General features: G+C 43.0%; 1 protein-coding gene across 5 annotated transcripts; it reads left to right on the top strand.

Moving 5' to 3' along the window:
- The first annotated feature begins 675 nt into the window (after positions 1-675).
- LOC109733158 (uncharacterized) lies at positions 676-15,690 on the top strand. 5 transcript variants are annotated; one of them, XM_020292345.4, is made up of 19 exons: positions 679-1,059; positions 1,650-1,784; positions 1,905-1,984; positions 2,926-3,009; positions 4,111-4,199; positions 4,341-4,479; positions 4,589-6,500; positions 7,349-7,434; positions 8,792-8,870; positions 9,046-9,128; positions 9,171-9,201; positions 9,359-9,669; positions 12,582-12,894; positions 13,455-13,610; positions 13,720-13,858; positions 14,211-14,287; positions 14,588-14,709; positions 14,941-15,049; positions 15,157-15,690. In XM_020292345.4, exons 1-19 carry the CDS (start codon positions 817-819, stop codon positions 15,328-15,330), a joined length of 4,362 nt encoding a protein of 1,453 aa, XP_020147934.1. In that variant the 5' UTR covers positions 679-816; the 3' UTR covers positions 15,331-15,690. The 5 variants fall into 5 exon arrangements, with proteins under 5 accessions (XP_020147932.1, XP_020147934.1, XP_073364571.1 ...); XM_020292343.4 differs by lacking the exons at positions 7,349-7,434; positions 8,792-8,870; positions 9,046-9,128; positions 9,171-9,201 and having other exon boundaries at positions 676-1,059; XM_073508470.1 differs by lacking the exons at positions 7,349-7,434; positions 8,792-8,870; positions 9,046-9,128; positions 9,171-9,201 and having other exon boundaries at positions 1,650-1,770.
- The last annotated feature ends 10,853 nt before the right edge of the window (positions 15,691-26,543 follow it).

The raw sequence follows: 26,543 nt of genomic DNA, 5'->3' as shown, positions 1-26,543 counted from the left end.
GACATAGAACCGTCTCTTCCATCCTCCCAAGCCCGCTCCGAGGTTTCCTTGTAGTCATCAGCTCTCAGCCACATAGCTTCAAACTTAAAACCCCGTTGGACAGATATAGACCGCCGCACGTAGTTATCTTGTGACAGTTGGATCAGAACTGCGTAATGGTCAAAGGTAGTGGTGATGACATTCTCCATGTAACAACCATCAAATAACCGCGTAAATTCCCCATTGGCGACACCTCTGTCAAGGCGAACTTTCACGTGACTATCAGCACCCTGACAATTATACTACCCACAATGGGAGTAACATAGGTAGTAACATCACACATATCTAGATAAAATAAATGACGTGACAAGCAATAAATAAAGAAAGAGAGACATGTGGTAACATATCTAGCTGATCGGGCGTGGAAAAACTCCGTGTTTCTGTCCCCCTCACAAAGCCAGTCAACACGAGAACGCTGACGCTCCATAATTGATTCCCAATCAAACACCTCTTTTTTCATTAAATACTTGCCACATAAGCAAAATTGTCTTGCGATCTGTTAAGTTACTACCTAAGTCACCCCACTATAGCTAGCCTGAGTAACATCATACATATCAATATAAGATAAGTCTATAGCCTAATAAATGAAGTGTTGCATGTTACCACATATATTACTCCCTGTTATACCATGTGAATATCGGACGCGAGAAACCGAAAGGCCCTGGGCCGCCTCCTCTCTTCTCCTCAGCCGGTCGGGCACGAGCCAACCGCACCCACTTCCCTCCCAAACCCTAGCAAGCGTTTCTCCTCTCCCCGAAGCTTCCAGAAGCGGCGCGCATGGAGTCCTCCGCCTCCGGCGACGGCCCCTCTGCCACGACGGCTGCTGTTGCTGCGGCAGCAGCGGTGGCGTCGTCCTCATCGGGCCCCTCCACCTCTGCCTCCGCCTTCTCCGCCGGTGTCTCGGGTGGGGCAAGCGCCACCCACTACCTCGCCAAGCGCGTGCTCCATGGCAGCGCCGTGCAGCACGTCGCCCGGGGCCACTTCCGCTCGGAGCACCTTTGGGAGTTCGTCCTCTGCAAGGTCGGCTCCTCCTCCTCTCCCCTCCCCGACCCTGCTTGCCTAATCACGGGCTGTAGTGGAGAGCTTCGATACGTGAAAGGCTCGGTCATGGTTTCCTTGTCAGTCCAGTGGGAAGGGGTGCCCCTGTGTGCCGCACAGTTTGGGTTTGGAGGTCTGGATCCAGGCGGGTTTGCTTATTGCTCCCCTCGTAGCACTAGAAGTAAATAGGTGAGGAATTTGTCGCCGGTTTTGTGGGAACTTGTAGACACAAACAGATCGTGGTTATTCAATCAATTGGGTTGGCTAACACTGTCTCGGTTCAGCAGCGTAATAATTTGAAACATTTTATCTCGGTAATGTGGCGTCTTCTTTCTCCATTTCTCAATCTACTTGGAGTATGGTCATGGTAAAACCTGAATCAGAAGGTCGGACACTCGTAGAAATGTTTTTAACGCTACATATGTCACCAACAGGGAAGTGTATCCAACAAAAGAACTGCTGTACATATCAATCTCTTGTTGTAAGGCTGATGTATTATTTGTGCATGATGCTGTTGTTGCTTCTTGCTTATTATTAATTGTATTTTACTGAAAAGTTGGTTATTGCTGCAGGGAACTTCACTTGAATTAGTTGTGGTTGGTGAGGATGGTGTTTTACAGTCAATCTGCGAGCAAAATACATTTGGGATTGTAAAAGATGTTGGTGTCTTGGACTGGCGCTTTAAACACTTCGGTATCTGGCCTGAGGTTCTGTTCATTTTCGCAACAAAGCATAATACTTTGCATCTCTTCTTGTGCTCGTCTTTGTTTTAATTGCTTTTTGAGGTGTTAACATGTTGAATGATATTTAATTGCTGTATTTTTCAGATTGAAGGGAAAGAAATTCTGGTTCTACTCTCTGATTCTGGAAAGCTTTCTCTTCTTTACTTCTGTTGTCAGATGCATAGGTCAGTCCTGGTCCTTGTTAGTTTATCAATGCTCTTTTCTTCGATGCAAATTTGAGCTCCTTATTATGCAGCAAACAATTTGTTGCAAATTAGTACGTTGTACTCTAGCAGTATTCTGATTATAGGTAACCGGGTCCTTGTGAGACTTGAAGAAGTTAGAAGATAGCATGCAATTTAGAGACAGGGGGGAATGTGTATTTTTGTATATAGGATAGGATGCATATTACTTTCAGCATCCTTTTTTTTGCGAAATATATCACTTTCAGCATCCAACTCACCTGCAGAAATAGCAACTAGAATTTCAGAATCTGGAAGCATGTACATACTATACTGCAAACAGTAGCAAGAATTTGAGCGGATTGCAATACTCTTTTACTAATTTTACAAAGTACCTTGGTTTGTTGCCTATCGTTGCAAACTTTTAAGTTACTTTTACACATTCCCCTATGGGCTTCTAGTGTAGCAAGTGGGAACAAAGCTCATAACAATGGTTCGATGCTTCCAGCTCTACACTTTCCAGACGAAATAAACAGAGTGAGGCGATTCCTGTAAATAAATTTAATAACCTGGTTCAGTATTTGAGGGCAGGCCTGGCGCAGTGGTGAAGTCCTCCCCACTTGTGCCAAGAGGTCCTGGGTTTGAACCAGCCTCTCTGCATTGGACTTTGCAGGGGTAAGACTAGGTTCCATAATCCCTTCCCAGACCCCACCTTGTGTGGGAGCTTCTATGCACTGGGTCTGTCCTTTAACCTGGTTCAGTATTTATGGAAGCATGTTATCTGCTGGTTCTTAATCAAACCTAACGTGAACTTAGTTGGTGGTATTTAGGCATGGAAGTTTCATTCTGCACATATGTCGTTGTGTTTGAGATTGATTGGAGTTGCTTAGATTGTTTGTCCACTATTCAGATAACTATTATTGATAGGCATGGATTTTTTGTAGGTTTATTCCAATTGGAAATATCGAGTTATCTAAACCAGGAAATATGAGGGATCAACTGGGAAGAATTTTGGCTATAGACCACGAGTGAGTGAAAGTTCTTCTTGTGCTGAATCTTATGTTCACAGAATGCTTCTTACAACAGAGCTCTGGTATTCTGTTATCAGTCAGTGATATATTAACCCTTACACCACTCAAACTTCCTTTAGAGCAATTATTTTCTTTACGTCTTCTGTTATGAATTGACTCAATCACTGGAATTTATTATAGTGCACTTGTGCACAGAACATCTTTGCAAGATTTTAGGCCTATTATTTGTCTTTATCTGCAGTACAGGCTTTATTTTGCAGGTGTCTGTCTATTAGGTGGGAGTATTTGATTATGTGGCACGAGGAAATATCTGTTTAGTTTTTGACGCTACACTTCCTGTTCGTGTCTTGAGGGTTGATAGTTGACGCTTCTTTGACTCCAGAAATAATACTACTGCATTCCTAATGCAACGTTCTGGTTATCAGGTTACAATATTGATAGGCAAACCCCTATGGACCTTATATTTGGAGGATGTAATCCAAGAAAATATTTGAACTATGTAAAATGGTCCTTCAGTGACTTGTGAGGCATTTTACGGGTGTCCTCTTTTGATTCTGATTATCGATATATATGTTCATTAGGAAGCTTTGTTAATTGTGCAAAGCTTTCATGTGCATATGAACATGATACTGTAGACTGCAGTCATGAATGAATTTTCCTAAATGATGTTTGCACGACCTTTAGCACCAATTGAAGAGAAGCTTGTCCAACATCGTCTGAGATGGTTTGGGCATATTCAGCGCAGGCCTCCAGAAGCTCCAGTACATAGCGGACGGCTAATGCGTGCGGAGAATGTCAAGAGAGGGCGGGGTAGACCGAATTTGACATGGGAGGAGTCCGTTAAGAGGGACCTGAAGGATTGGAGTATCACCAAAGAGCTAGCTATGGACAGGGATGCGTGGAAGCTTGCTATCCATGTGCCAGAGCCATGAGTTGGTTGCGAGATCTTATGGGTTTCACCTCTAGCCTACCCCAACTTGTTTGGGACTAAAGGCTTTGTTGTTGTTGTTGTTGATGATGTTTGCACGACCTTTTGAACGCTTGGAAAATGGATCTTGTCATCAAGTTATTGACATTTGTTGTGTCTTTTGTTATCAGCTCTGCTTGGGTTGCTATTAGTGCGTACGAGGATGCATTTGCTGTTGTGCGTGTTGGAAGGACTCAGCATGTTTATGGTCCAAATAAAGGTAATTTCTTTGACAAGGTGGCTATTAAATATAAATAGTGCCTTTCCTACTTCTGTTGCTCAAGCCCAATCTAATCTAGTACATTATTCCAGATTTGAAGATCTTCCATGTCATAATTTGAGAAATATTTTTATCCACCAGAAATTGTAGAGAAGGCAAAAATCGTGCATGCTGTATATAAGACCAGTGATATCCGCGGTACGGTTTGGAGCATGTGCTTCATGAGGACTCGCTGTTCGATGGATGAATATTACCCAGTTGTGGCAATGATAATTAACAGGTTTGCTCTTGGCTCGTTACATGCAGCTGCTATTTGATTTTTTTGTACCATCAGTTGCTATTCAGTTCCCCAGTATGGTTGTGCAAGTGGCATAGTTTCTTTGTTTCAGGAAGGGCTCTGATGCGAATGACTTGTCAATGTATGCACTAGCTGCCAACGATGGTGGCATCCAGTACCTATCTGGTTACTCAGAACCTGGACCTTTGGCGCTTGAGATCGCTGAAATTCCTCAGCTGGATGGCTTTGGACTTCTATTTCGTGCTGGTGATATTTTAATTGTGGATCTTAGGGACCCAAAGGACATCTGTTGTACCATTAGAATAAGCATGACAGGCAGTCTGGTTGGAGAACAAATCAGTGTTGAAGATTCATGTCGAGGATTAGATGTTGATGACGATGTTGCTGCTTGTGCTTTGCTAGAACTGAGAGATTCTGGAAATAACATAATGATGGACGACAGTTGCATGGCTATTGATGGTGCTGATAACCCAAGAAGCATGAAATCAAGGGTTATTTGCTCATGGAGCTGGGAGCCGGATGCCATGCGAGGACAACCGAGGCTGATCTTTTGCTTGGATGATGGAGAATTTCATATTCTGGAATTTAATTGGGATACGGAAGGATTGAAGGTATTGCCTGAGCGTGTCCATAGGGGTTTGCCTTGTAAACCTCTTTTATGGATGGACAGAGGAATGATAGCAGGGTTTGTAGAGATGGGAGATGGAATGATCCTTCATCTTGAACATGGTAGACTGGTGCATAGAAGTACAGTTCAGAATGTAGGACCAATATTGGATTTAGCAATTGCTGACTACCATGGTGAGAAGCAGGATCAGTTGTTTTCATGTTGTGGAATGTGCCCTGAGGGATCATTGCGTGTTATAAGGAATGGTGTCAATGTGGAGAAACTTCTGAGGACTGAACCTATTTATCAGGGTGTTACTGGTTTGTGGACATTGAGAATGAAGAGAACTGATACATATCACTCTTTTCTTGTATTGGCATTTGTTGAGGAAACAAGAATACTATCAGTTGGACTGAGTTTTAATGACATCAGTGATGCTGTGGGATTTCAGCCTGAGGTTTGCACTTTGGCATGTGGTTTAATAGCTGATGGTTTACTTGTGCAAATTCACAGCAAAGGTGTAAAGCTTTGTTTGCCTACATCACATGCTCACCCTGAGGGTGCCGCCTTAACTTCTCCAGTTTGTGTTGACTGGTATCCTGATGTCACTATCAGTGTTGGTGCTGTTGGACATGATGTTGTTGCTGTTGCTACATCAAATCCTTGTTGCCTATATATTCTCAGGGTCAGACCATTATCTTCACTCCAGTACGAGTTGTATGAGACACAGCATGTCCAATTGCAATATGAAGTATCTTGCATATCCATTCCAGAGGAGGACTCGAGACTTAGAACGTCATGTTCTGCTTTTGGTGGTGATTTTAGGAAGAGAGAAGGGAATAATTCTGCTGCTGAAGTTGATGTTCGCATGTTTGCTGTCATTGGAACTCATAAACCTTCTGTGGAAGTCATCTCATTGGAACCTGATGAAGCATTTAGGTTGCTCTCTATTGGGTCTATATCAGTGAACAATGCGCTCGGTGCTCCAGTTAGTGGCTGTATACCTGAAAATGTTCGGTTTGTAGCATCTGAGAGGTTCTACATTCTCGCAGGTCTAAGAAATGGCATGCTACTCAGGTTTGAGTCAGGAACAAGCAAAGACCAGTATCTCCCTGGTTCCTTTTACAAGGAGTCTTTTGCACCTTCTCTTAGTGCTCTCCTTCAGTTGGTTGCTATAAGGCATATTGGAATTACCCCTGTAGGCTTGGTACCATTGCATGATTCAGCTAATTCTGATATTATTGTTCTCAGTGATAGGTCTTGGCTATTATATGCTAGTAGACACAGCTTGGCATATTCATCCATCTCATTTCTGCCTGCGTCCCATGTGACTCCAGTATCTTCTGTGGATTGCCCCAGCGGTCTGCTATTTGTTGCAGAGAACTGTTTACATTTGGTAAGTTACTAGGACCTGGTTGAATCCACAAAGCAAAACATGTGTGCACACCTTCTCTTGTGAGGGATCAGGGTGATTGCGTTATTGCTCATAATGCATATCTCGAGTTACGTAGTCAGACAAGGTTTTTGAGTCAAGTCATTCTGGGGTAGCGACTCTTGACGATTCGTGCCGTGCCGATCGACTAGTCTCGACTAGTCGAGGTGTTTTGAGTTGACTTCCAGTTACGACTCATTGACTAGTCGCGACTAGTCGTTCGACTCAAAAACAGGGGAAGTCACTGAGATTGATAGATTGATAATACGATTGTATAGTGCATATTAAGTTCAACTGTCAGATTAGAAATTACTGCTGTTGTTTGATGCCTATTAAGTAGAAAAATGTATACTACCTCTGTTCTTCAATCAATGTCTAGCATGGGGTTTATTTCTGAAATTTTGACCCAGGACCTCCAGAACACAAGTAGAGACACTCTACCATTGCGTCAGGCTTGCCTTTTACCATTCGTATAGACACAAGTAGTTAAATTTGACAGATGGAAATGATTGTAGATTTATGACAATGAGAAATTCCAATCATTTTTCAAATAATTTTTCCTGACACATAAATAGAGAGATGTAATGGTAGAATTCTTGTGTTGGGGACCGTGTCAGGAGATGACGCAAATTTCCATGATAGGCTGTAAGAGCATCACCAACAGATCCCCAATAACAGTTTTTCAGATCATTGGGGATGCTTGCTTTTGCAGATCCCAAATAACCCCATCCCTATTCAAACTGTCATATGGGCCCCACTTTGTCAATGATCTCTCTCTCTCTCTCAGAATGGTGGTGCGGTGGTCGGTGGAGGTGGTGTGGTGGTGGTGCAGTGATCCGGTGTTTGGAGGCGGTGGCGGCAGGGCAGGTCCAGGCAGCGGCGGCGTGGGCGGCGTCTGGTCGGAGGGCGGGTGGCTGAAATATGGGGGGAGAAGCAACTCTCCCTCTATATTGGGGGAGTTGGGTTTATTTATTGGTGATTCACCGAAAACTTCTTGGGGAAAGGGAATCTGTTGGAGCTGATTTTTTGGCCCAACTCCCCCAATACCGAGAAAGGGAACATTATTAGAGTCTGTTGGAGATGCTTTAACTGGAGTGAACGCCAAGATTGAGGGATCTATACTTCTTCCCTCTCCGACTCCTGTTTTCTATCTTACACCCATTTCGTGCCCTGCATGAGATAATTTCCTGGGATTGGGAGTGAAGAAACAGTGTTTTTCTGTCTTTGCTCACGTCCCAAACAACTACAGCGGTGGCTAATTCCATGGCTAACCAAAGAACCAAATATAGTCCCATGACAAGTTATGTTTTGCTGGCCAGCAAGTACTGTATGCAGATATCACTTGGTTAAACAAACAAACAACAACAAAGCGTTTTGTCCCAAGCAAGTTGGGGTAGGCTAGAGATGCCTTGTCACGTATTCCCTCGTTCCTAATTTATCACTTGGTTAAACAAACAAACAACAACAAAGCCTTTTGTCCCAAGCAAGTTGGGGTAGGCTAGAGATGCCTTGTCACGTATTCCCTCGTTCCTAATTCGGTCCTTTGTTGTATGTCCACAATCCACCTTAGCATCTGCATTTCGGCGATACTCATTTGTTCGATGTGTTGTCTCTTAGTAGGCCAACACTCCGCTCCATATAGCATCGCAGGTCTGATCGCCGTCATGTAGAACTTATCTTTGAGCTTTTATGGGACCTTCTTGTCGCAGGATGCCAGATGCTTGCTGCCACTTCATCCATGCTGCTTTGATCCTGTGGCTAACATCCTCATCGATACCACCGTTGCTTTGTAGCATTGAACCCAATTATCGGGAAGTGTCCCTCTTAGGCACTATATGTCCTTGCTAACCTCTCCCTCCTCACCCCTAGCACCACTAAAGTCACACCTCATATACTCGGTCTTGGTCCTGCTAAAGACCCTTGGACTCTAAAGTCTGTCTCCACAATTATAATTTCATATGGATGCCCAATCTAGTCTTGTCAACTAGGACCACATCATCACCAAGGGATATCTCCTTGTATATCCTTTGCGACCCCGTTCCATCACTATGGCAAAAATGTATGGGCTAAATGCTGATCCTTGTTCTAGTCCTATCGTAATTAATAAGGTATTGGTCTCACTATCACCTGCGCAAACACTTAGTTAAATCAGTAATTCTTGAATTACTACAAAGTACTTGATTAGTATCTCTGTTATCTTTATGATTTTCTGGTTTACATAAATAATAAAATATCTAGCTTAATGCTGTTTCCAGGACACCGAACTGTTTCATGGCAAAAACAGCGTCCGCTAATCAGTATCTAGGGCAGATCATAGTTCAGTTTTCTTTGCAGGTTCGCAGCCAGTTTGCAAGCTGGACCATATCAACCTTTGGTAATAGTTTCTGCTAAAAATATTCTAACGTAACTCTGTTTTGTCAGTTAGTAGTTGGAGACCTGGAGGGAACCTGGGTCTTTAGCAGTTATCACTTCTTTATACTGCATGCGCCTCTTTTGTGTGTGACATCAGACGTTTCAAATATTGAAACAGGTAATGTTGGCCAAGTCAGACCTCTTAGTTTTGCCTGTCCCATCGGAACCATGCCCTGTTAGGTTACTGTGCTAATATTACTAGCAGACATCTATCTGTTCCAGGCTGTCAGTTAGGTCTGCCATATGGTATGAGGTAATTCAGACAAAAGTATACCACTTTTCTTTGGGGCTTTTGCCGTAGCTGTTATTGTGATTTTTTTATTTTTTTCACTTGCACATGCGTATGTGTCCCACAAGTGTTTGCGCCATGTGCATTACAGTTTTTCTAGTCTAAACTGTTTTTTTGTCAGGTTGAAATGGTTCATGGCAAAAGATTAAATGCACAAAAGTTTTCAGTTGGAGGGACTCCAAGGAAAGTGCTATACCACAGCGATAGTAGAACACTGTTGGTTATGAGAACTGGTTTAACTGGTGCATCATGTTCTTCAGATATTGTCCAAATAGATCCTAATAATGGGATCTTGCTTTCCCGATTCAAGTGTGAACTTGGTGAAACTGCAAAATGCATCCAGATTGCGAAAATAGGAAGTGAGCAAGTGTTAATTGTTGGGACAAGTAAATCTACTGACCGGCCAATGATGCCAAATGGCGAAGCAGAAAGGTTAACATCTCATCTATTCTTGCTAATTAAGTGCTGCTGTCCTGTCAGATATCTTTGATCCATTAGCAATATTTCTTTATTCAACTTGCAATTTCAGTGTTCCAGTTATTATTGATCTGTTTACCTCTGGCCTGTATGTTTGCTCATTGGCAGTCCTTCTCATATTTTTATGTGAGATCAACAAATAAATAAATGTACTTCCACTCACATGTGGCACCTAACACAAATAAAACAAGCACACTACTACTTTTATGTGAGATCAACAACAACAACAACAACAGCAAAGCCTTTAGTCCCAAACAAGTTGGGGTAGGCTAGAGGTGAAACCCATAAGATCTCGCGACCAACTCATGTTACAACAAATAACAAATGCAGAAATACGATTCCAACTCAAAATAATGCTCTTATTTTCAGTTTCTTCCCAACCAATTTCTTCCAGCCACAGAAATTAGAGTGAATAAATTATAATTCCAAAGCGGCGATAGACATTGTCCTCCTGCCGTGCAGTCAACTTACTAATGCCTACACATATGTTTCGACATTCGAAATGTTGTGTCTTGCAATGATCGCTTACAGTTCTCCAATGCCTGCTGCATGATTTTTCATTGTATTTCCGTTCTTTTTAATCGTGAACCGCGCGCAAAGGCTGCAGGATACGATATTTTGACGACTTCCTAAGCCAGTGACTGAACCCATATTTTATAGTTTCGTAACAACCTATGTTTTTAAGGCGGTAAAGCGTCATAAGGCGGAGGAGGGCCGCTCTGACGCCTAAGCGCCAAGGCGAGGCGGTAAGGCGAGGCAAGGCGACGCCTTAAACATTGCAGGAAAAGAGTTATCGATAGGTCTGCACATATTAATACTAGAAAAAGAGCAATGGCTGAGAGATGGGCCACTACTTATGCACCTCCCAGTGGCCCAAAAGCCCATCTAGTGGCCATATACACCCCCGTGACCTAATTCCACTATCTCCTTCCCTTCTTTCCCACCACGGCGCCACACCCTTCTGGTCCTCCCTCCTCCAGTCCCCCCTCCTCTTCATGGCCCCACCCTTCTCCCTCACAGCAGCAAGCCCCAGGAGCAGCCACAACTAGGGCAGCCAGGAGCCTCCAGTCCTCCCTCCTCTTCATGGTGCCGGGAGACAGCGGGGCCGTCATCTCCAAGCCCCAGGAGCAGCCACAACTAGGGCAGCCACAGCCGTACACTTCATATCTGTCTAAGGCAGGGTAGACGCCTTGCCATCCTGGGGCGCCTTGACGCTTACGCGACGACTAGGCGACGCCTTAAAAACATAGGTAACAACCCATGTGCATTGTCTAGTATTTCCTAGTGTGAATAAGAAAGTGGATGTAAAAAAGAAGAGCGGGATAAAGGTAAAGTAGGGATGAATTCGTCTCTTGCCTCACCATCTGACACGTAGTTTTGGAAGCTACGGCCGAAGAAATGCAGCAAAGCAAGTCGTCTTTGGTTTGGAGCTAAATTCCCAATAATTTTGCACATTCAAGCAATGAAAAACCTTACATTTGCAATGATCTTATAATGATTTTTTTGCATACCATGTTTAAGCACTGAACCTCATTCTTAGTTTCTTGTGTTGTACTATAAGAACATAAAGAGGAATCATCGGGACGTGAATTTCTTTTCTTTTTTCCCTTAGGGGCTAAAGAATTCTCTGAAATGCTAGACAAGCAAGGTGCATCATGAAAGCTACACGTGAAATCTTATAGATAGGATGAAGTAACTGCCTCTTGCCAGGGAAGACAAACATAGTGTAGATGGTGTCTAAGACATGTGCTACTGATATTATGGATGGTGTTCAACCATGGGTAAGGACTAAGGACAGTCCAGTTACAACTAATCTTTTGATTGTTTGTGAGGCATCCCACTCCTGGTGGCAACCACCTGTAATTGATAATTCTGTGCAAGACTACAATTATATAGTTCTAGAAAATATGCAAGTGAGCATGGGTGGATATGCCCACACTGCATTTTTCTTTATTTGGGTATATCAACAAAATCTGGAAAATTCACAAATGTGTATATGAGAGCACGAGCAAAGAATTCTGAAAAAACTATACACATTTGTAACCTGTACAAAATACGTAACTTTGTGTGCACCGTTTCCATATTTTGTCTATTTTTGTATGTATTATTTGTATGGATACAAATATTCATATGTCTGGCATAATTTTTATCGATGCCCTGACTTTCTTACAGTACATAATTGTGAATTTTTAAATCGGTGCATATGCCTACATGTTCGAAATATCTGCACTTAGGTAATTCTGTTGTAATGGACGTTGATCTTTTTCTATTCCCAAAGGCTACAAGCTTGAGTGTTGTGTGGGCTCAAGAAGCAGCCAACAATGGTTAGCTGATGTATCTAAAATTAAGTTAGATTTCATTTGGTTAATGCACCGATTATTTGATTAGATATCAACTCTTGAGGCTATAAGGTTCTGATTTAACTATGATTTCCACTAGCCAGGCTGCTATTACGGCACCTTATAATCGAAGCTACATGACACGACACCCTATCGATGATCTAGCCACCTTTAATTTGTTAAATTTGAAGCATTTTGTATTTAAACTTAATATTTTTCTTAAACAAAAAGGGAAACACGTAGCCCTTTTTGCAAGTTCCCATTTTGTTGCCTGTAATTCCAGGTCGGTTCTCGCCTGGTCATTGCCTGCCATGATTTTATGTGGGTGCCTTTCCAAATTACTCGCTTAGTACATGTTCTTCGTTCCAATTTATCATTCATTATTTAGTTGATTGCGGCTTAATGCTATGTTGATTTGTTCTTCTGTTCTATCATTGTAGCTGCTGCACTTAATCTATTTTTTCCTTTTCCATGACTTGTCACTTTGAACTGTTTTTTAACTGTAACCATTATCTCCTCATGAAGCAGTATCAAAGGACGCCTAATTGTTCTAAGTTTGGATACTCTTGGAAGTCCTCATGAGTGCAGTTCATTTATTCCGACTTCTAATTTGAGTTCCTCTTCTCATACGGGCTCATTCCCTGAAATTGTTGGATATGCAAATGAAGATTTCTCTAGCAACAGCATGTGCAGCAGTCCTGATGATATTTGCTACAATCAGATTCAATTTGAACAAATAGCAGGACACCTGAGATCACTGACTCATGTTACCTTCACTGGTGCAGTTCTTGCTGTATATCCATATCTAGATCGATATGTGTTGGCAGCAGCTGGTAATACGGTATGATATCAGTTATTTCTTTGGCTCTACTTTTTGATAAATTACTTGGAAATTGGCTCAACGACAGAGCAATGAGCAAGACTAGAAAAGTAACATTGCAAAGGAGCTCGGTTTTGTGACAGCCATAACACTCGTTCTGTCCTTTCCACTATCACAATTTATTCTCGTTCTTGGTCCCCCCCCTCTCTCTCACAATTTGGAGACAACGTGCGTGTTGGTGGGTGCAGAGGCAGAGTAGCCTCATCGCTCATAGTAGCTGGCATTTTTGTGACAATACCAGCTTGACAACTAGACCAGTGAAAGTGGGGGGTTGGTTGGGTGGGGAAGAACAGAAAGGATAGGGCAGTGTCATTTTAAATTTTTCTGTAGGGATATTCCATGGGAGAGTTAATATTCCCCAACAAAACAGTTTTTGTGATAACAGCTGGCAATCAAACTCCTATCTGTTGTTATTTCATATACTACTAAGCTAAATTTCTCAAACTTGGTTTTAATTTGACTACCATCAATTGTGGAGAATCATTCCTGACACTCTTCCCATTTTCTCTCTATCTTGATAGCTTTCTGTATTTGGTTTTGTGAATGAAAATCCTCATCGTATGAAGAAGTATGCCGTGAGTAGAACGCGATTTACTATTACTTGTTTGAAGACATATGGATCACAGATTGCAGCGGGCGATTGTCGTGATGGTGTTCTCTTCTGTTCTTATCACGAGGTAACATTGAGTTTAAATGTTGCATCTTCACAGATGATGTTTCTTGTTATGGAGTAATGCTCTTATAATTGCTTCTGATCCTGCTCTTCTCTTTTTCTATTGATATCAGAATCTTAGGAAGTTGGAACTTATTTATGCTGATCCTGCTCAACGATTGGTGGGTGATGTTGTCCTCTTAGACTGTGAAACTGCTGTTGTGTCAGATCGTCGTGGTAGCATATCTGTATTATCCTGCCCTGGACTGGAAGGTACGCTATAGCCGATTTGTGTATATGTAGATGAGTCTGATAGCGGTATTTCACTTATACTTTTGTGGTGGTTATTCATAGCCTATCGTGTTCACTTTCTTGTCTTATGTATGTGCTAAACATTTAAGTCACATCCTAGCTTAGCACACAGAAAATTGGTTGACGTAAATTGGTTGAGGACATGTTGCTGTGGGTATTGTTCTAAAGTAGAAGCTTAGGATTCCTCGTTTGTATATGCCTGTTTCTCATTGTTTGTGCCTGTTTCTCATTGTTCAAAGCTGCTTCCTAAATTATCGCATTCTTACTTTGCTTTTAAGACTTACTTTGACATCTTTTAAATATGTCTTGGCAGTTTCTGAAAGTCCAGAAAAGAACTTAGCTGTACAATGTTCATTTTTTATGGGCGAAATAGCTATGAGCATCCAGAAGGTGAGTTTTTATTGCTTAGGGGCTAATCAGTTCAATTATACCATGAGGGAACACCGAAGAGTGTTTGGTTGGGAGGGATTTGTTTAGGAATTCTGGTATTTAATTCTAAGATTTTTTGGGTGTAAACCCCCCTACCCAACAGGTCCTTAAGGATCTCACCCATTAACTGTGGTTTTATTTCTTTGTTATGGCTTATCCTGTTTCTATTCCTTCACTTGGAAAAATCACACTAAGTGTTAGCTTTTCCTAACTATTTAGAACTAATGGAATGTTGTAATTCGTTTGTGCAATCTACCGTAGGCTGCATTTAAGTATCGGCTCCCTATTGGTGATGAGACAGACCCAGTGTTGGAATCAGCTTATAACTGCGTTGTGGCGAGTACTTTGCTGGGGAGTGTTTTTGTTATGATTCCTCTCACCAGGTACTTCTGGGCATGTTTTCTCAATGTCCTTCACATGAACAGATGATCTAAAGTTCATTAACCTGCCACTGTTGCTAAGTTGATTAACCTGCCACTGTACTACACTGGAGTTCTGTTTAATGTCTTCTCATCGAACATAGAGCTGTGTAACTACCTTTTTGAAGTGATATTTCATACACACCTGTTAATAGTTCTGATCCAGTTTCTGAAGCTTATGAACTGATAATGCAGTGAGGAGCATCAACTGTTGCAAGATGTCCAAGAAAGACTTTCACTTCACCCGTTGACTGCTCCAATCTTGGGAAATGACCATGCAGAGTTTCGTCGACGTGGTATCCCGGTAGGACAATTATCCTTACTCTTTGAACAATTGTACAAAATACTGCTAATTCTACGTGATAAAGTTGTTCTGAAAGCCTTTAGTGACGTGCGCCGTTGATTTTACAGTCGGGAGTGCCTTCAATTCTGGATGGTGACATGCTGGTGCAATTCTTAGAGCTCACCAGTGAGCAACAGCAAACTGTTCTTGATGATGGATCTTCAGTAAAGGCACCACGCAGGTCTATCTCAGTTTTCCAGGTCATGCGAATGTTGGAGCGGGTCCACTATGCGCTGAACTGAGGTTTTCTGCAACCAACTTGGTTCACTCATACCGCTGGACATACTGTTTTCCATTCTGCTGACAAATCGATTAGTGCCTTGGTACTGCAGATAATACCCTGCCGTGACCTGCAGATAATACCGCCGGACCAAGGTAGTACACATTTGGTGCTGAGGTGATGTTAGCGTGTAAAAGTCAATACCCTGCCGTGACCTGCGTCTCCCTATTTATAATACTATATAGACGTTGTGAAGTACCGAAGTCTGTACATAAAATATGACAAAAGAACATCCTCAGAATTGACGAACGTTGAGACATCCTGAATAGAAGTGTTCTTAAGCAACCGGAAGGAGCTCTGCCTTCTCATTTTGCTGAAAGAATTGGCCGCTTCACATGACATGAGATCAAACAATATTGGTGCAACCACTGTCGTGACCCCACCATGCAGTTGCAGCTTCAAAATGACACTAGGGTTTGGGGCGCCACCTTGTGGCGCCTCCTGAGAGGAAGTTGTGCGGTGCTAGGTTGGCAGTCGCCCATTCCAGCCAGTTTCTGTTTTCTATCTTTGGTAACACATGGACATGGCATTTAATAAGTTGCACTACAAATAAGGAACTAAATAAATGACACTCAAATACAAGGAGATCAGGGCATCTAAAACACAACACTAAAAGACATGATATAGAATCAGACAGAGGGAGAGAGGCCACACATACTCATGAAGTGAAGAATTCAGCATTCGATTGTGACATGAAGTGCTACACCAAAACAATAAGAGCACAATGACTGGAATTTTAAGGGCTTCAAGCTGAATACTCAAATTGTAAAATCACCAAAAAATGCCACTCAGTTCCGTGGAGATCTTTGGCTACCAGTTCTTCATGGTGGATTCTAAGACATGCCCTGCAAAGCAACGAGAGAAAGACAATCTTCAGCATGTCGAGACGGCGATACATGTAGAGAAGAGCGGTGGGGAGCTTTTTGCCAAGTTTAGTCACCAAATTTGCATTATCCATTTTCCGTTTTAAGAGACAACAGAGTCAAGTCACATTGCTATGGGTAGGGATCAAGCCATAAGAATATAAGACAAACATATAAGCACTAAAGTGTATGGGACGTCCTTCAAAATTTCAGTCAACCTTTCATACAAACCCAAGCAAATCCAATAAAGCTCCTTAATTGTAGATGGTGAAAAAATGATGGAAGAGGAGGTGCCGCTGCTTACCTCGCTGATGGTGCCATGGATCTAGAGCTGGGGGGAGAGGGGGTGCCGCCGCTTCCCATCTGCCTTGCCTGATCTCGTCCGGGAGATTGGGGGGGGGGGGGGGGGCTCCTAATGTTATGCATGTTAGGCTTCTTGAAACTTCCCAATATCCGACACTCATATTAGGATGGCTGGTTGGGTCCTGATCTTTAGAAATGAAGCTGGTTAGGTCCTGATCTTTAGACATGACCAACTGTCCCCGATCTCAGCTTAGCAAGGCAGAAATAGTTACAACATGAATTTGGAAATGACATCTAACATTCATATAAGAGACCTATCTCAATAGCTACACATACACAATAACAACCAGAATATGTGAATGTCAGTGAAAGGACAATCTGAGCATCAAAGATGGCCTAAAGGAGCACAATCGAAATATACGCCAATTGTACACCTCTTAAGATGTAATCCATATGATATTGTTTACTCCCTCCTTCTATCTATATAGGGCCTAATGTGTTTTTCAAGACCGTCTTTGACTATTGATAAGATTAATAATACATGAGATGTATAATGTGAAAATTATATCATTGGAAGCTCCTTTCACGTACGAATTTGACGGTATATATAGTTTGTGTAACTTGCATGTCATATATTATTGCTCTAACATTTGGTCAAAGTTAGCCTTGAAAAATGCATTAGGCCCTATATAGACGGAAGGTGGGAGTATTGGGTTTCACCACTTCCTTTATGAGCACAGGAATCCACTCTACAAACTTAGTTGTTGTACAACACGTGCATTCCATAGCCATATCAGTAACCATGCACTTAAATTCACTACTAAAAATCTCTAAGACACATGAGTCAGCTTTTAGGAAGCCTAGGCATGGTGCGAACGACTCGACTTGGAGTTTCCTTCAAAGGGAATGAATTGAGACGAAGACCTTTTTCTATGGAAGCACCTCTAACATTGGCAGATAACATATCTCCAACGAAACTTGAAATCCATGAGGACATAGCCCAGTAAACTGTAGTAATAAAATATGATCAACAAACCAAATTAGAAACTATTTCAATGAGCTAGAATGGTCCAAATTTTTGTACAAATGAGGCAAACCATTGAATTCATTAGGTAATGCTATGAAAATGTCATTTTCTTTACACATATTAAAACTTTGGAATGTACATGACATAATAATTTTGGAAACTTCCAGTTTATATTCAATTTGACGGAGCTGACACTGAAATTTGGCTTCATACAGCTGATGTGCCTTATCTAGTTCTTTTTTAGGGGTCCTTATCTCGTATTTATGTGTTTTAACTGGCTAATCCTGCCATGCTAAGTGCAAAAACGTCTAGTGCAATCACACAAAGGATTTGGTAAGGCACATTTGGTAGAAGTGCCAATAGCATATTTTTTTGCTTGCTGCGATGAAATCTTCATAAACGTATGTATAACTACTTTTGAGTTGTAGCCAAGTGTATCTTATGAACATATATAGAACACAAAACTGTCTACCTTAAACACTGGATTCCTGGCTATGAAGAATCAATCGAGAAATACAAAACCTGGAGGCACCAACTCCGAACATAAGACTGCAACCAGTGGCCATGTGCATCAACCAAATAAATTAATTAGCTCCCATGGACACCCAACACTCTATGTTTCCATGAAAGGCTTGCTAGGAGTTGCCGTGTGATTGTCAAATTTGAGCAGAATCGGTTAGAAAGAGATGCTTGATGGTTGAAAAACAAAACTACATAATCGAGCATAGTCTATTCAATCGAAGTAGATTGCTTAAGGAACATATAGCCATATAGCATCATACATTCCAAACCAAATTAAGACTTGGATTCTCGTCACCTAGTACGCTCCATTGTCGCTATTTATTAGCAGCACCCCCATATGTGAAGCAGAATAGAAGACATGTTCAGCTGCACTTGCATACTGCAGGTGAAGAAGACACATAATCTAGTTCAACGATGTATCTCACATAACATTAACTAACTAATCTATCTCCATATGTGAAGCAGAAGAGAAGACATGACTTTAATCGGCCATGATATAACAGGGCAAGACTCAAATTTTACATGACCATTATATTATTGTTAGTAAGCAAAAATGACACTACTGGTGGTATATTCGATGTAATTAATGAACACATCAACCTGTTCTCATAGCCTACCACATCAGCAAATTACAAACTTTTTTATTTAGTCTTTTAAAGATGGAAAGCAACACTGATACGTGCAAAGACATTGTTGGACCAATAGTGAAATATGTACGTACACTGTTGGTATGGAGCAATAAGTTATAACAAAAAATACAAAATTATAAGAATAAGTCAGAATAGCGCATAGTTAGCAAGTAAAAAACAGGAGCCGCAATACCTTTCAAGGTATTTTGATCTGAGAGCATCAAATAAGGGACCTTCATGTTCTCTCAACATGGATCTCAGCCGCTCCTGAAACCTTGAACCAAAAAAAGAACAATAATCCAGCTATCATTATTCCTGAGTGATTCCATGATTAGATTTACTTCTAAGAGAGCAGACTAATGCATTTATCACAGTTGGAAAGCCTAATAAAAGCATTAGTTTGAAACCTGACTATAAACGGCTGTTAGTAACAATTTTCTAGCTTTTTACTCGGCTCGTAGTCTTCATATATTACGGTGAAATTACATAAGGTACAAACTGGTACTCTAAAGAGCGCAGACTAATGCATTCATCACAAGTGGAAACCCTAGCAGATACCGTTAGATTAAAGATTTTCTACTGAGTTTAGTATGCGGCCTCACTGTAAATGTTGTTATTAACATTTTCTACTAAGCTCGAAGCCTTCATACAGCAAGGTATGTCGGGGAACTGTCATCACCGCGCGATGAAGCGGGTAGGGAACGAACAATGGCAACCATGCCGCGGCCGGCCCTCTAAACATCTAGGCATCACATGTTAGGCATGAACTCTAATTCTGAGGTTAACAATGGAGAAAGCTGTAAATCAACACTGTATGACTTGCTCTTTATGCATCATTATTGCTGGATCGATTTTGAGAAAAGCAATCACAAAGACAAAAGGAAAATTAAATCCAGGCCAAATTTATCACGTACAGCAGGTAGACGGTAGACCTCTAAGAACCACTTATAAGATCTTGCCGCATTGTCAGAACACGACACTACAATGGTAAGTACTAATTCTGTAGTTTTGTTGCATAAAAAGAATTGAACAATCCGGTGATCCAAGTATATAGGTAGAGGTTTTATACATAACTTAAGAAATATAGCATAGTAACATATAGTATATCTTTTTCAGTCACACAGGTAACTGAAAATACAAGAGTAGACAGATCTAATGAAGCTCTCCTCCAGCTGATTTTTCAATCGGTTGCCAAAAGAGTTTAGCCTCCGTGGCATGTGCTTGTGATGAGACAAAAGAAGGAACATGATGGAAGAAGAACAAACCTGACCACACGAACGGAGAAGAAGAAGCAACCCATCGCCATAGACAGAACGAAACCACCGGCGACCGAGAGCGCGTCCTCCATGAGCGGGAGGAACACGACGTGTGTTGCTCATCTGGGGCGCCTCCTTTTGGGTAGTGCTTTGGGCCTGCACCTCCGGCGCCACCCCTCCACCGGATTGGAGCACCGGCGCTTCGATCCACATCATCGTGTTGTAGCCTTATAGGGCGACCTAGGGATCTTCCTGGGGTCGCTGCCCTTGGGGGTGAAGAGCCGGGGAAGAGAAGGTCATGCTCGTCCCCGCTGGCGAAGAGCACCCGCTTGGCACTCCGCGGAACCTCGGCACTAGCGAGTTCCCTCCGCATGCAGCCTCTCGGAGGATGAGCAGCGAGACGCAGACCCACGACCGGCAGTCCCGGCCGCTGCCGTATAGCAGATCGAGTAGCACTTGTCGGAAACCTCCACGGATCCTGTCGGGGATATACCCCGCGGAATGACCCGGCCGAACTTGGCGCTTCACCGTGACCCGCCGGAGGACTGGCGACTCACGGGTCTGGCGGCTCACTGCCAGACGACTCAGGAGCCTGACAACTCACGGATGACCCCGACGGCGGGTCAGATAGAAGACTAGGCCCAAGGCCCAGAAGGCCGGCTCACGTTTATGATGGGCCGGCTTAAGAAGAAAGGGATGACGAATATTTCCTTTACGAGGAAGCAAGACCTAGACTTGTAATTAACTTGTAAGAGAAGATAGACTAGTCCTAGTCCTGCTAGGACTCCACATGTAACCCGCCCCTCTAACTTATATAAGGAGGGGCAGGGCACCCCAAAGAGGGACGAGCAACAAGAAACAATCTCTAGGGCTAGACACAAAGAGCCGGCTTACCGGCGACTCTCTCATAAGCATAATGAGACCTAGCCACAAACAGCATGTAGGGTTGTTACCGGATGATGTTTCCCGGGGCCCGAAGCTGTCTAAACCCTTGTCTTGTGCGTTGATCCGCCCTGCGTCTCTCATCCCAATCAACCCCTCTAAAGCTACTACATAGATGCGCTGGCCTCACGACTAAGTCCTTACACCTAGGACATCTGACGTGTTAATTCCACGACAGTTGGCGCCCACCGTGGGGCTCGCGCACGGTGGTGTTTAGTTCTTGGAGGGATTTCTTTCAGGGATCGAGAAGCTCGCAATTGATGAGATGAAAGAAGCCAGCATGGAACAACCGTGTGAGCCATCAGACAACTATGGACAGAGCCGGCAGATTTATAGTTGGGAAATCAGAATTATGATTAAACCTTGGAGCAGCAGGTACGAGATTGTGATTAAGAAATTTTTTGGTTTACGCGTTACGCGATCGCCGCACGCACCATGGAGATCCGCCGAGTCCGAGTCGAAAGAAACTTGCACTGCACTAGTACGAGTCCCAAGGAAATTCCACAGCGGTGAGGGCAGGCAACATCAAAAGCGTTTTCATCGCTGTTATTTTTATGGGAAGACGAGGTTGAACCGTCAGACCAGAGGAAAGTACTAGTCCAAGTTGAGTCTGTCTCAAACCAATTGGCCACGGACTGATGTCATCGGCCGCCCGTGCTGCCGTTTCAAGTCACCACGTTATTGTGAAGTTGCTCCCTGCACAAAGACAGGCAGCGATTGAAAGGAATATCTGCGCCCTCCTGATGGAAAAATCGTCACCGGAGACTATTCAATTGACCATGGTACTGCTAGTAGTACTGCTTGATAAGCACAGGAATCAAGGCTGTATTAATTGAAAAAGCACTGCCCTGTTCGGACTAGGATTGCTACTCACGTGAAGCCCTTTGCATCAAGCGGGACCGGCTGCTATTTATTTCGATGACCAGCCGCGATGCAGGAAAAAGCTCATTCAAATCTACTGGAGATGGGAATACTAGGGAATAGGGCAAGAAGATTTTTTCGCCAGAGTCCACTTTGTGTGGCGTTTGATGGCCATCTTGACCCGCCGGTCTCCGGCACGGACGGAGCGATCCTCCTTACTGGTGGAGTTTCTACAAAGGAAGAGTGGGTCATGGCCTGCCAAGTACTTGATCCTTTGATCACGCCGCCTCTGCCTCTGCTGCAGGCCTGCACTGCCTTGATCATGGCCAAGCCGCCGCCGAATGACCCGCCCGCGCTTCGGAGCATTGCCGCACTCTCTATCTGGTCAAATACTATGAGGCGCCGGGTCTACATATGGAGCAATCGCCTAAATAAATCAGGTGTTATCTTTCCTATATATTTTATCAGTATATATTTTTTCCTGTGAGCGCCATTACACTGCCATGTGGTGTTTTACATGTAGGTAAATTATTCATTGCAAAAGTATTGTTACACTGCGGATATGGAGCATGCCTGCGCGTGCGCGTGCTTAGACCGGCACGGCCTTGAACCGGATCCTGCCTTACCGGGTCACCCACGCAGCGCCCTGCGCCACCGCATCGGCCGGCCTTGAGTCGTTCCTTGTCGTCCGCGCCTTTCACTGGCCATGCCTGTCTTCTACCCACTGCTGCGCCGGATTAAGCCGCCCCGGCCTCACTTTAAGTCACCGCCGGATCCCTACCGTGCGCCTCTCCCTTGCTGCAGGCAATCATTACTTTGGAAAGGGGAAAAAGACAAAGGAAAAGCACGTAGATGACGTACATCTATACGGACTATCTTTGTGTCTGACTACGCTCAGTATCATTGACCACGTTCATCCGATGAAAGTACCAGGTGCTATCTTTTCTATGTATTTTATCAATACATATTAAATTGTTTGAGAACAATTACTTTGGTCTGTGGTATTTTTTCGCAGGACCATTATTTATTACAAAGTAATATTATACCGCGGAGATGGAGGCATGCCAACATCTCTTGGCAAAGGTGGTTGTCGTTACTCAACGGACTCCCGCACCGGCTTACAACGCCGTGGCCGTCTCTCACGACCGCGCCGGCTTACAACGCCGTGGCCGTTTCTCGCGACCACGCCGGCTTACAGCGCCGCGGACGACTCGCCCGTCCGCTCTCGCGGCCAGTTCACGCGTCCGCGCCGGTTTACAACAAAGAGGACAACTTGCTCGTCCACACCGGCTTACAACACCGCGGCCGGCTCGGCCGTGATTGATTTCAGTTTCACCTAGTGATCATTAACTTCATGGCGGATTATTTTTGGCCTAAACACATCAGGTGATATCCATCTAAAATATATTTTTAGCACATATTATTTTTGTCAAGGAACAGTTTACCTTTGCCTTGGTCTGCAATATTGTTATGCAGGACAATTGTTCACTGCAAAAGCTATGGCTGTGTCATGGATGTATAAACTCGCGCTACCATTATAAATGCGCTAGTATCTTATCATGCCATCAAGCTCGATGAATATATGTGCAACTGCCATTCTGCAGACCGGTTTACATCAATATGACGTGGCTAATTCGCCCGTCCACGCCGGCTTACAACGCCACGGCCGGTTCATCTGTCTATGCCGCCTCGGATGCAACGGTCGTCTTTACCATCCGTTTCTCGCGGCCTGGTCTATATCAACATACCGGGCCACACCCGTCTGCGTGAGCTGATTATTGAGTATGAGCAAGTCACTACTTGGGAAGCCCGGTTTTTCTTTCAACAAAATGGAGGCAATTATCATATACTATCAACCGCCGTCTGCACCAGATGGCTCAATGGACATGCGCACAAGTCGCCGTCACTACAGTTTGGTCAAACTTCAAACAGCCAGTTGGAAGGAATCATTGGCCGAGTTGCTGACACGGCTCATACGGGATCATTGATAACCCGCCGCAGTCACCTCAACCTTCTGTGGATACACATCGTGCTATCAACACCAATGATATACAAGTTATGCCGGTTTATATCACGGTTAAATATGGAGAATCTCAAGCCAACTCCTCGAGTCATCTTGAGACTCGGGGGCTACAGTGACATGACTCGGGAACCCCGGATCGTTGGAGGGAATGATAACCCGGTTCCGGAGGCTGCTACCATATTAATGAAAATTTAAAGGCCGTCAGAAAATTGCCGGTTCAAAATAAAGATTCCGGTTTAAAATCCGGTTCAAGAGAAATTTATCTGCCACAAAGCTTTGAAGCTCTCAATCCGGTTCAAAATCCGGTTCAAGGTAAATTTGTCTATTACAAAACTTTAAAACTCTCAATATCCGGTTTAAGAATTTCCGGTTCAAAAAAGAATTTATCCCTCGCAAAAGTTCGTGTTCTCAGGAAAAATTAAAGGGACTAAAGAGTCTGTTACAAAACACAACTCAAATATAGGTACCCTGCTTTAATGACCATTGGGAGCTGATCGTATTCGAATTTAGCTTAACCCTTTTGGTATGACCCTGATTGTATTCGAATCAGAGTCGTTAAATATTCTCATGATCACTAGGGGGCTTCCTGTTCAAACATAGGTCGTATTCGAACCAAAGAGAACATAGCTGTCGATACCCTTTTGATCGGCACACTGCCGAGCTCATTGGGGAGTTTCTTGGTCATATTTGAACCATAGCTCAACCCCCTTTGGGAACCGACGTGGATCGTATTCGAATCAGCGTCGTTAAACAACTCTCAAGGTCATTTGGGGGCTTCCTGTTCAAACATAGGTCATATTCGAACCAAAGAGAACATAGCTGTCGGTACCCTCTTGATCGGCAACGCCAAAGCCACTGGGGGCTATATGACCGTATTCGAATCTTAGCTTAACCCCTTTGGGACGGTTTTCTGATCGTATTCGAATCAGAAGCCTCAAGATTTTTTGAAGTTTCTTTTTGCAAATAATTTTTGGGATTTTATTTGAAGCTCTTTTGAACACATCTAAAGTGTATATGAGTGGTTTCTATTTAAACCCGGCTTGATTTTCGATGATAAGTCACCGGCTTATGACAATCATCATCTATGTGGAAGCATTGGCTTCTAAGGATTGGGTTATCACACTTACTGCACAGGTATCATAAGCCGGCGGTACAGTTCAATATCACAGGTCATATAAACCGACAAATACAAATTCAATATCACAAGTATGATATTATTGTTATGTTTCAAAGTTATGATTCATAACAGGCTTATCTGTGACTCCTTTTTTACACATCCGTGGTCATATGTAAGATATTATGACCCGCCCTGCGGTAAACCGCCAAGGTGTCTTGTGATCTACTTGTGTGCAGGATAAGACTACATTTGGGTGGTTACCCGCCCTGGCTTTTGACGTTAAGTCGTCAGGGCATATGTTGTTTAAACTCTGTGCAGGATTTGCAGAACTATGACTTATATAAATGTTTAAGTCCAAGCCCGTCATCGAAAGATTGACATTGGTGTCTCAAAAGGGTTATCAATTCTTGATTTTCCCAAAAGGCTATAAATAGCCGGGTTATAAAATTTCCGGCTTACAATGGAGGCGTAATAAATCGCCATCGGCCAAGAGCCGCCGGGTATCTAAACTCCGGATTTACTTGTCAACAGATAAGGTATTTGAAATCTTTAATAGCCAACATGGCTGGATTTTTATTATGGTTATCAGAAACTAATATTATGATTGAGGTTTTCAAAGTCGCTTCAGCGCAATGGCTATTATTTTATCAATGGATATGATTTATTCTACAATGATAGGAATAGTCCCGAGTCGCTGCAGGCTTATAACCCGGCACTTGGGGGCTACATTATTCAAGTTGAGATTACATCAAATATGCAAGTCCCATGTCACTGCCAGCATGCACCATGGCACTTGGGGGCTAATGCAAAGTCATTTTTTGATCACTTCATTGAAGACCCGACTCATCACATCGTAATGAGCCGACCCTTGGGGACTACTAATTGCTCCTGTCAAAAATTCAAGACAATTCTAGGATGACCCGGCTACACTACTATGACTATAGCTGACTCATGGGGGCTACACAACTGGTTTTTATTTAAAGCCATGGTGATAAGTCCCGGCTTATTCATGCTGATTAAACCGGCCCTTGGGGGCTACAGGTAATATGGATATAAGGGAGAAATATTTTCAAATTCTCAGTTTTGAGTAAATCAGATTGACCTGGTATCTACAAAAATCATAAACCGGCGTCGGCGACAATTATGACTTGGCATCATCTATTTATAACCCGGCAATTTTGGTACTCATAAACCGGCAAGTTTTATATCTTTAAGCCGGATGAATATAAGTTGAATATTTGAAGACCAATATTTTTGTCAAGTCAGAGCATTGAAAGCCGACTCAAGTGGATTATCTCTTACAATATTTCTCAACAAGAGACCAATGTCAGCAAATTGACTCTGAAGCTGGCCTGTTGACCCAGATTTCTTAAAATAAGTATCTGGGTTTTTTGCATTCAAAGTTTGAACATATCTACTAAAGGAGATTTGCTATGAGATTATGGATACATATCAAGAAGGAAGATGACAAGGGCTTAAGGATGATCAAGTGCCGGCTTACAAAGAATATTTAACCCGGAACACAACCTGTCAAATTTGTTCTTGTGTTTATATTGCAGATTAGTTTAACATGGATAAATCCAAATTAAACTGGGGGCTAATGTCGGGGATATACCCCGCGGAATGACCCGG

This window comes from Aegilops tauschii, chromosome 2, assembly GCF_002575655.3.
Source record: "Aegilops tauschii subsp. strangulata cultivar AL8/78 chromosome 2, Aet v6.0, whole genome shotgun sequence".
NCBI lineage: Eukaryota > Viridiplantae > Streptophyta > Magnoliopsida > Poales > Poaceae > Aegilops > Aegilops tauschii.
Note: the sequence above shows the minus strand (reverse complement) of the source record. Positions and strands in the feature narration are given on the sequence as shown.

Coding starts and splice junctions, on each gene's coding strand:
- LOC109733158 (XM_020292345.4), top strand. CDS start 817: ATGGAGTCCTCCGCCTCCGGCGACGGCCCCTCTGCCACGACGGCTGCT. Junction 4,200..4,340: donor TGTTTATGGTCCAAATAAAG/GTAATTTCTTTG, acceptor TTTATCCACCAG/AAATTGTAGAGAAGGCAAAA. Junction 13,611..13,719: donor TCTTCTGTTCTTATCACGAG/GTAACATTGAGT, acceptor TATTGATATCAG/AATCTTAGGAAGTTGGAACT.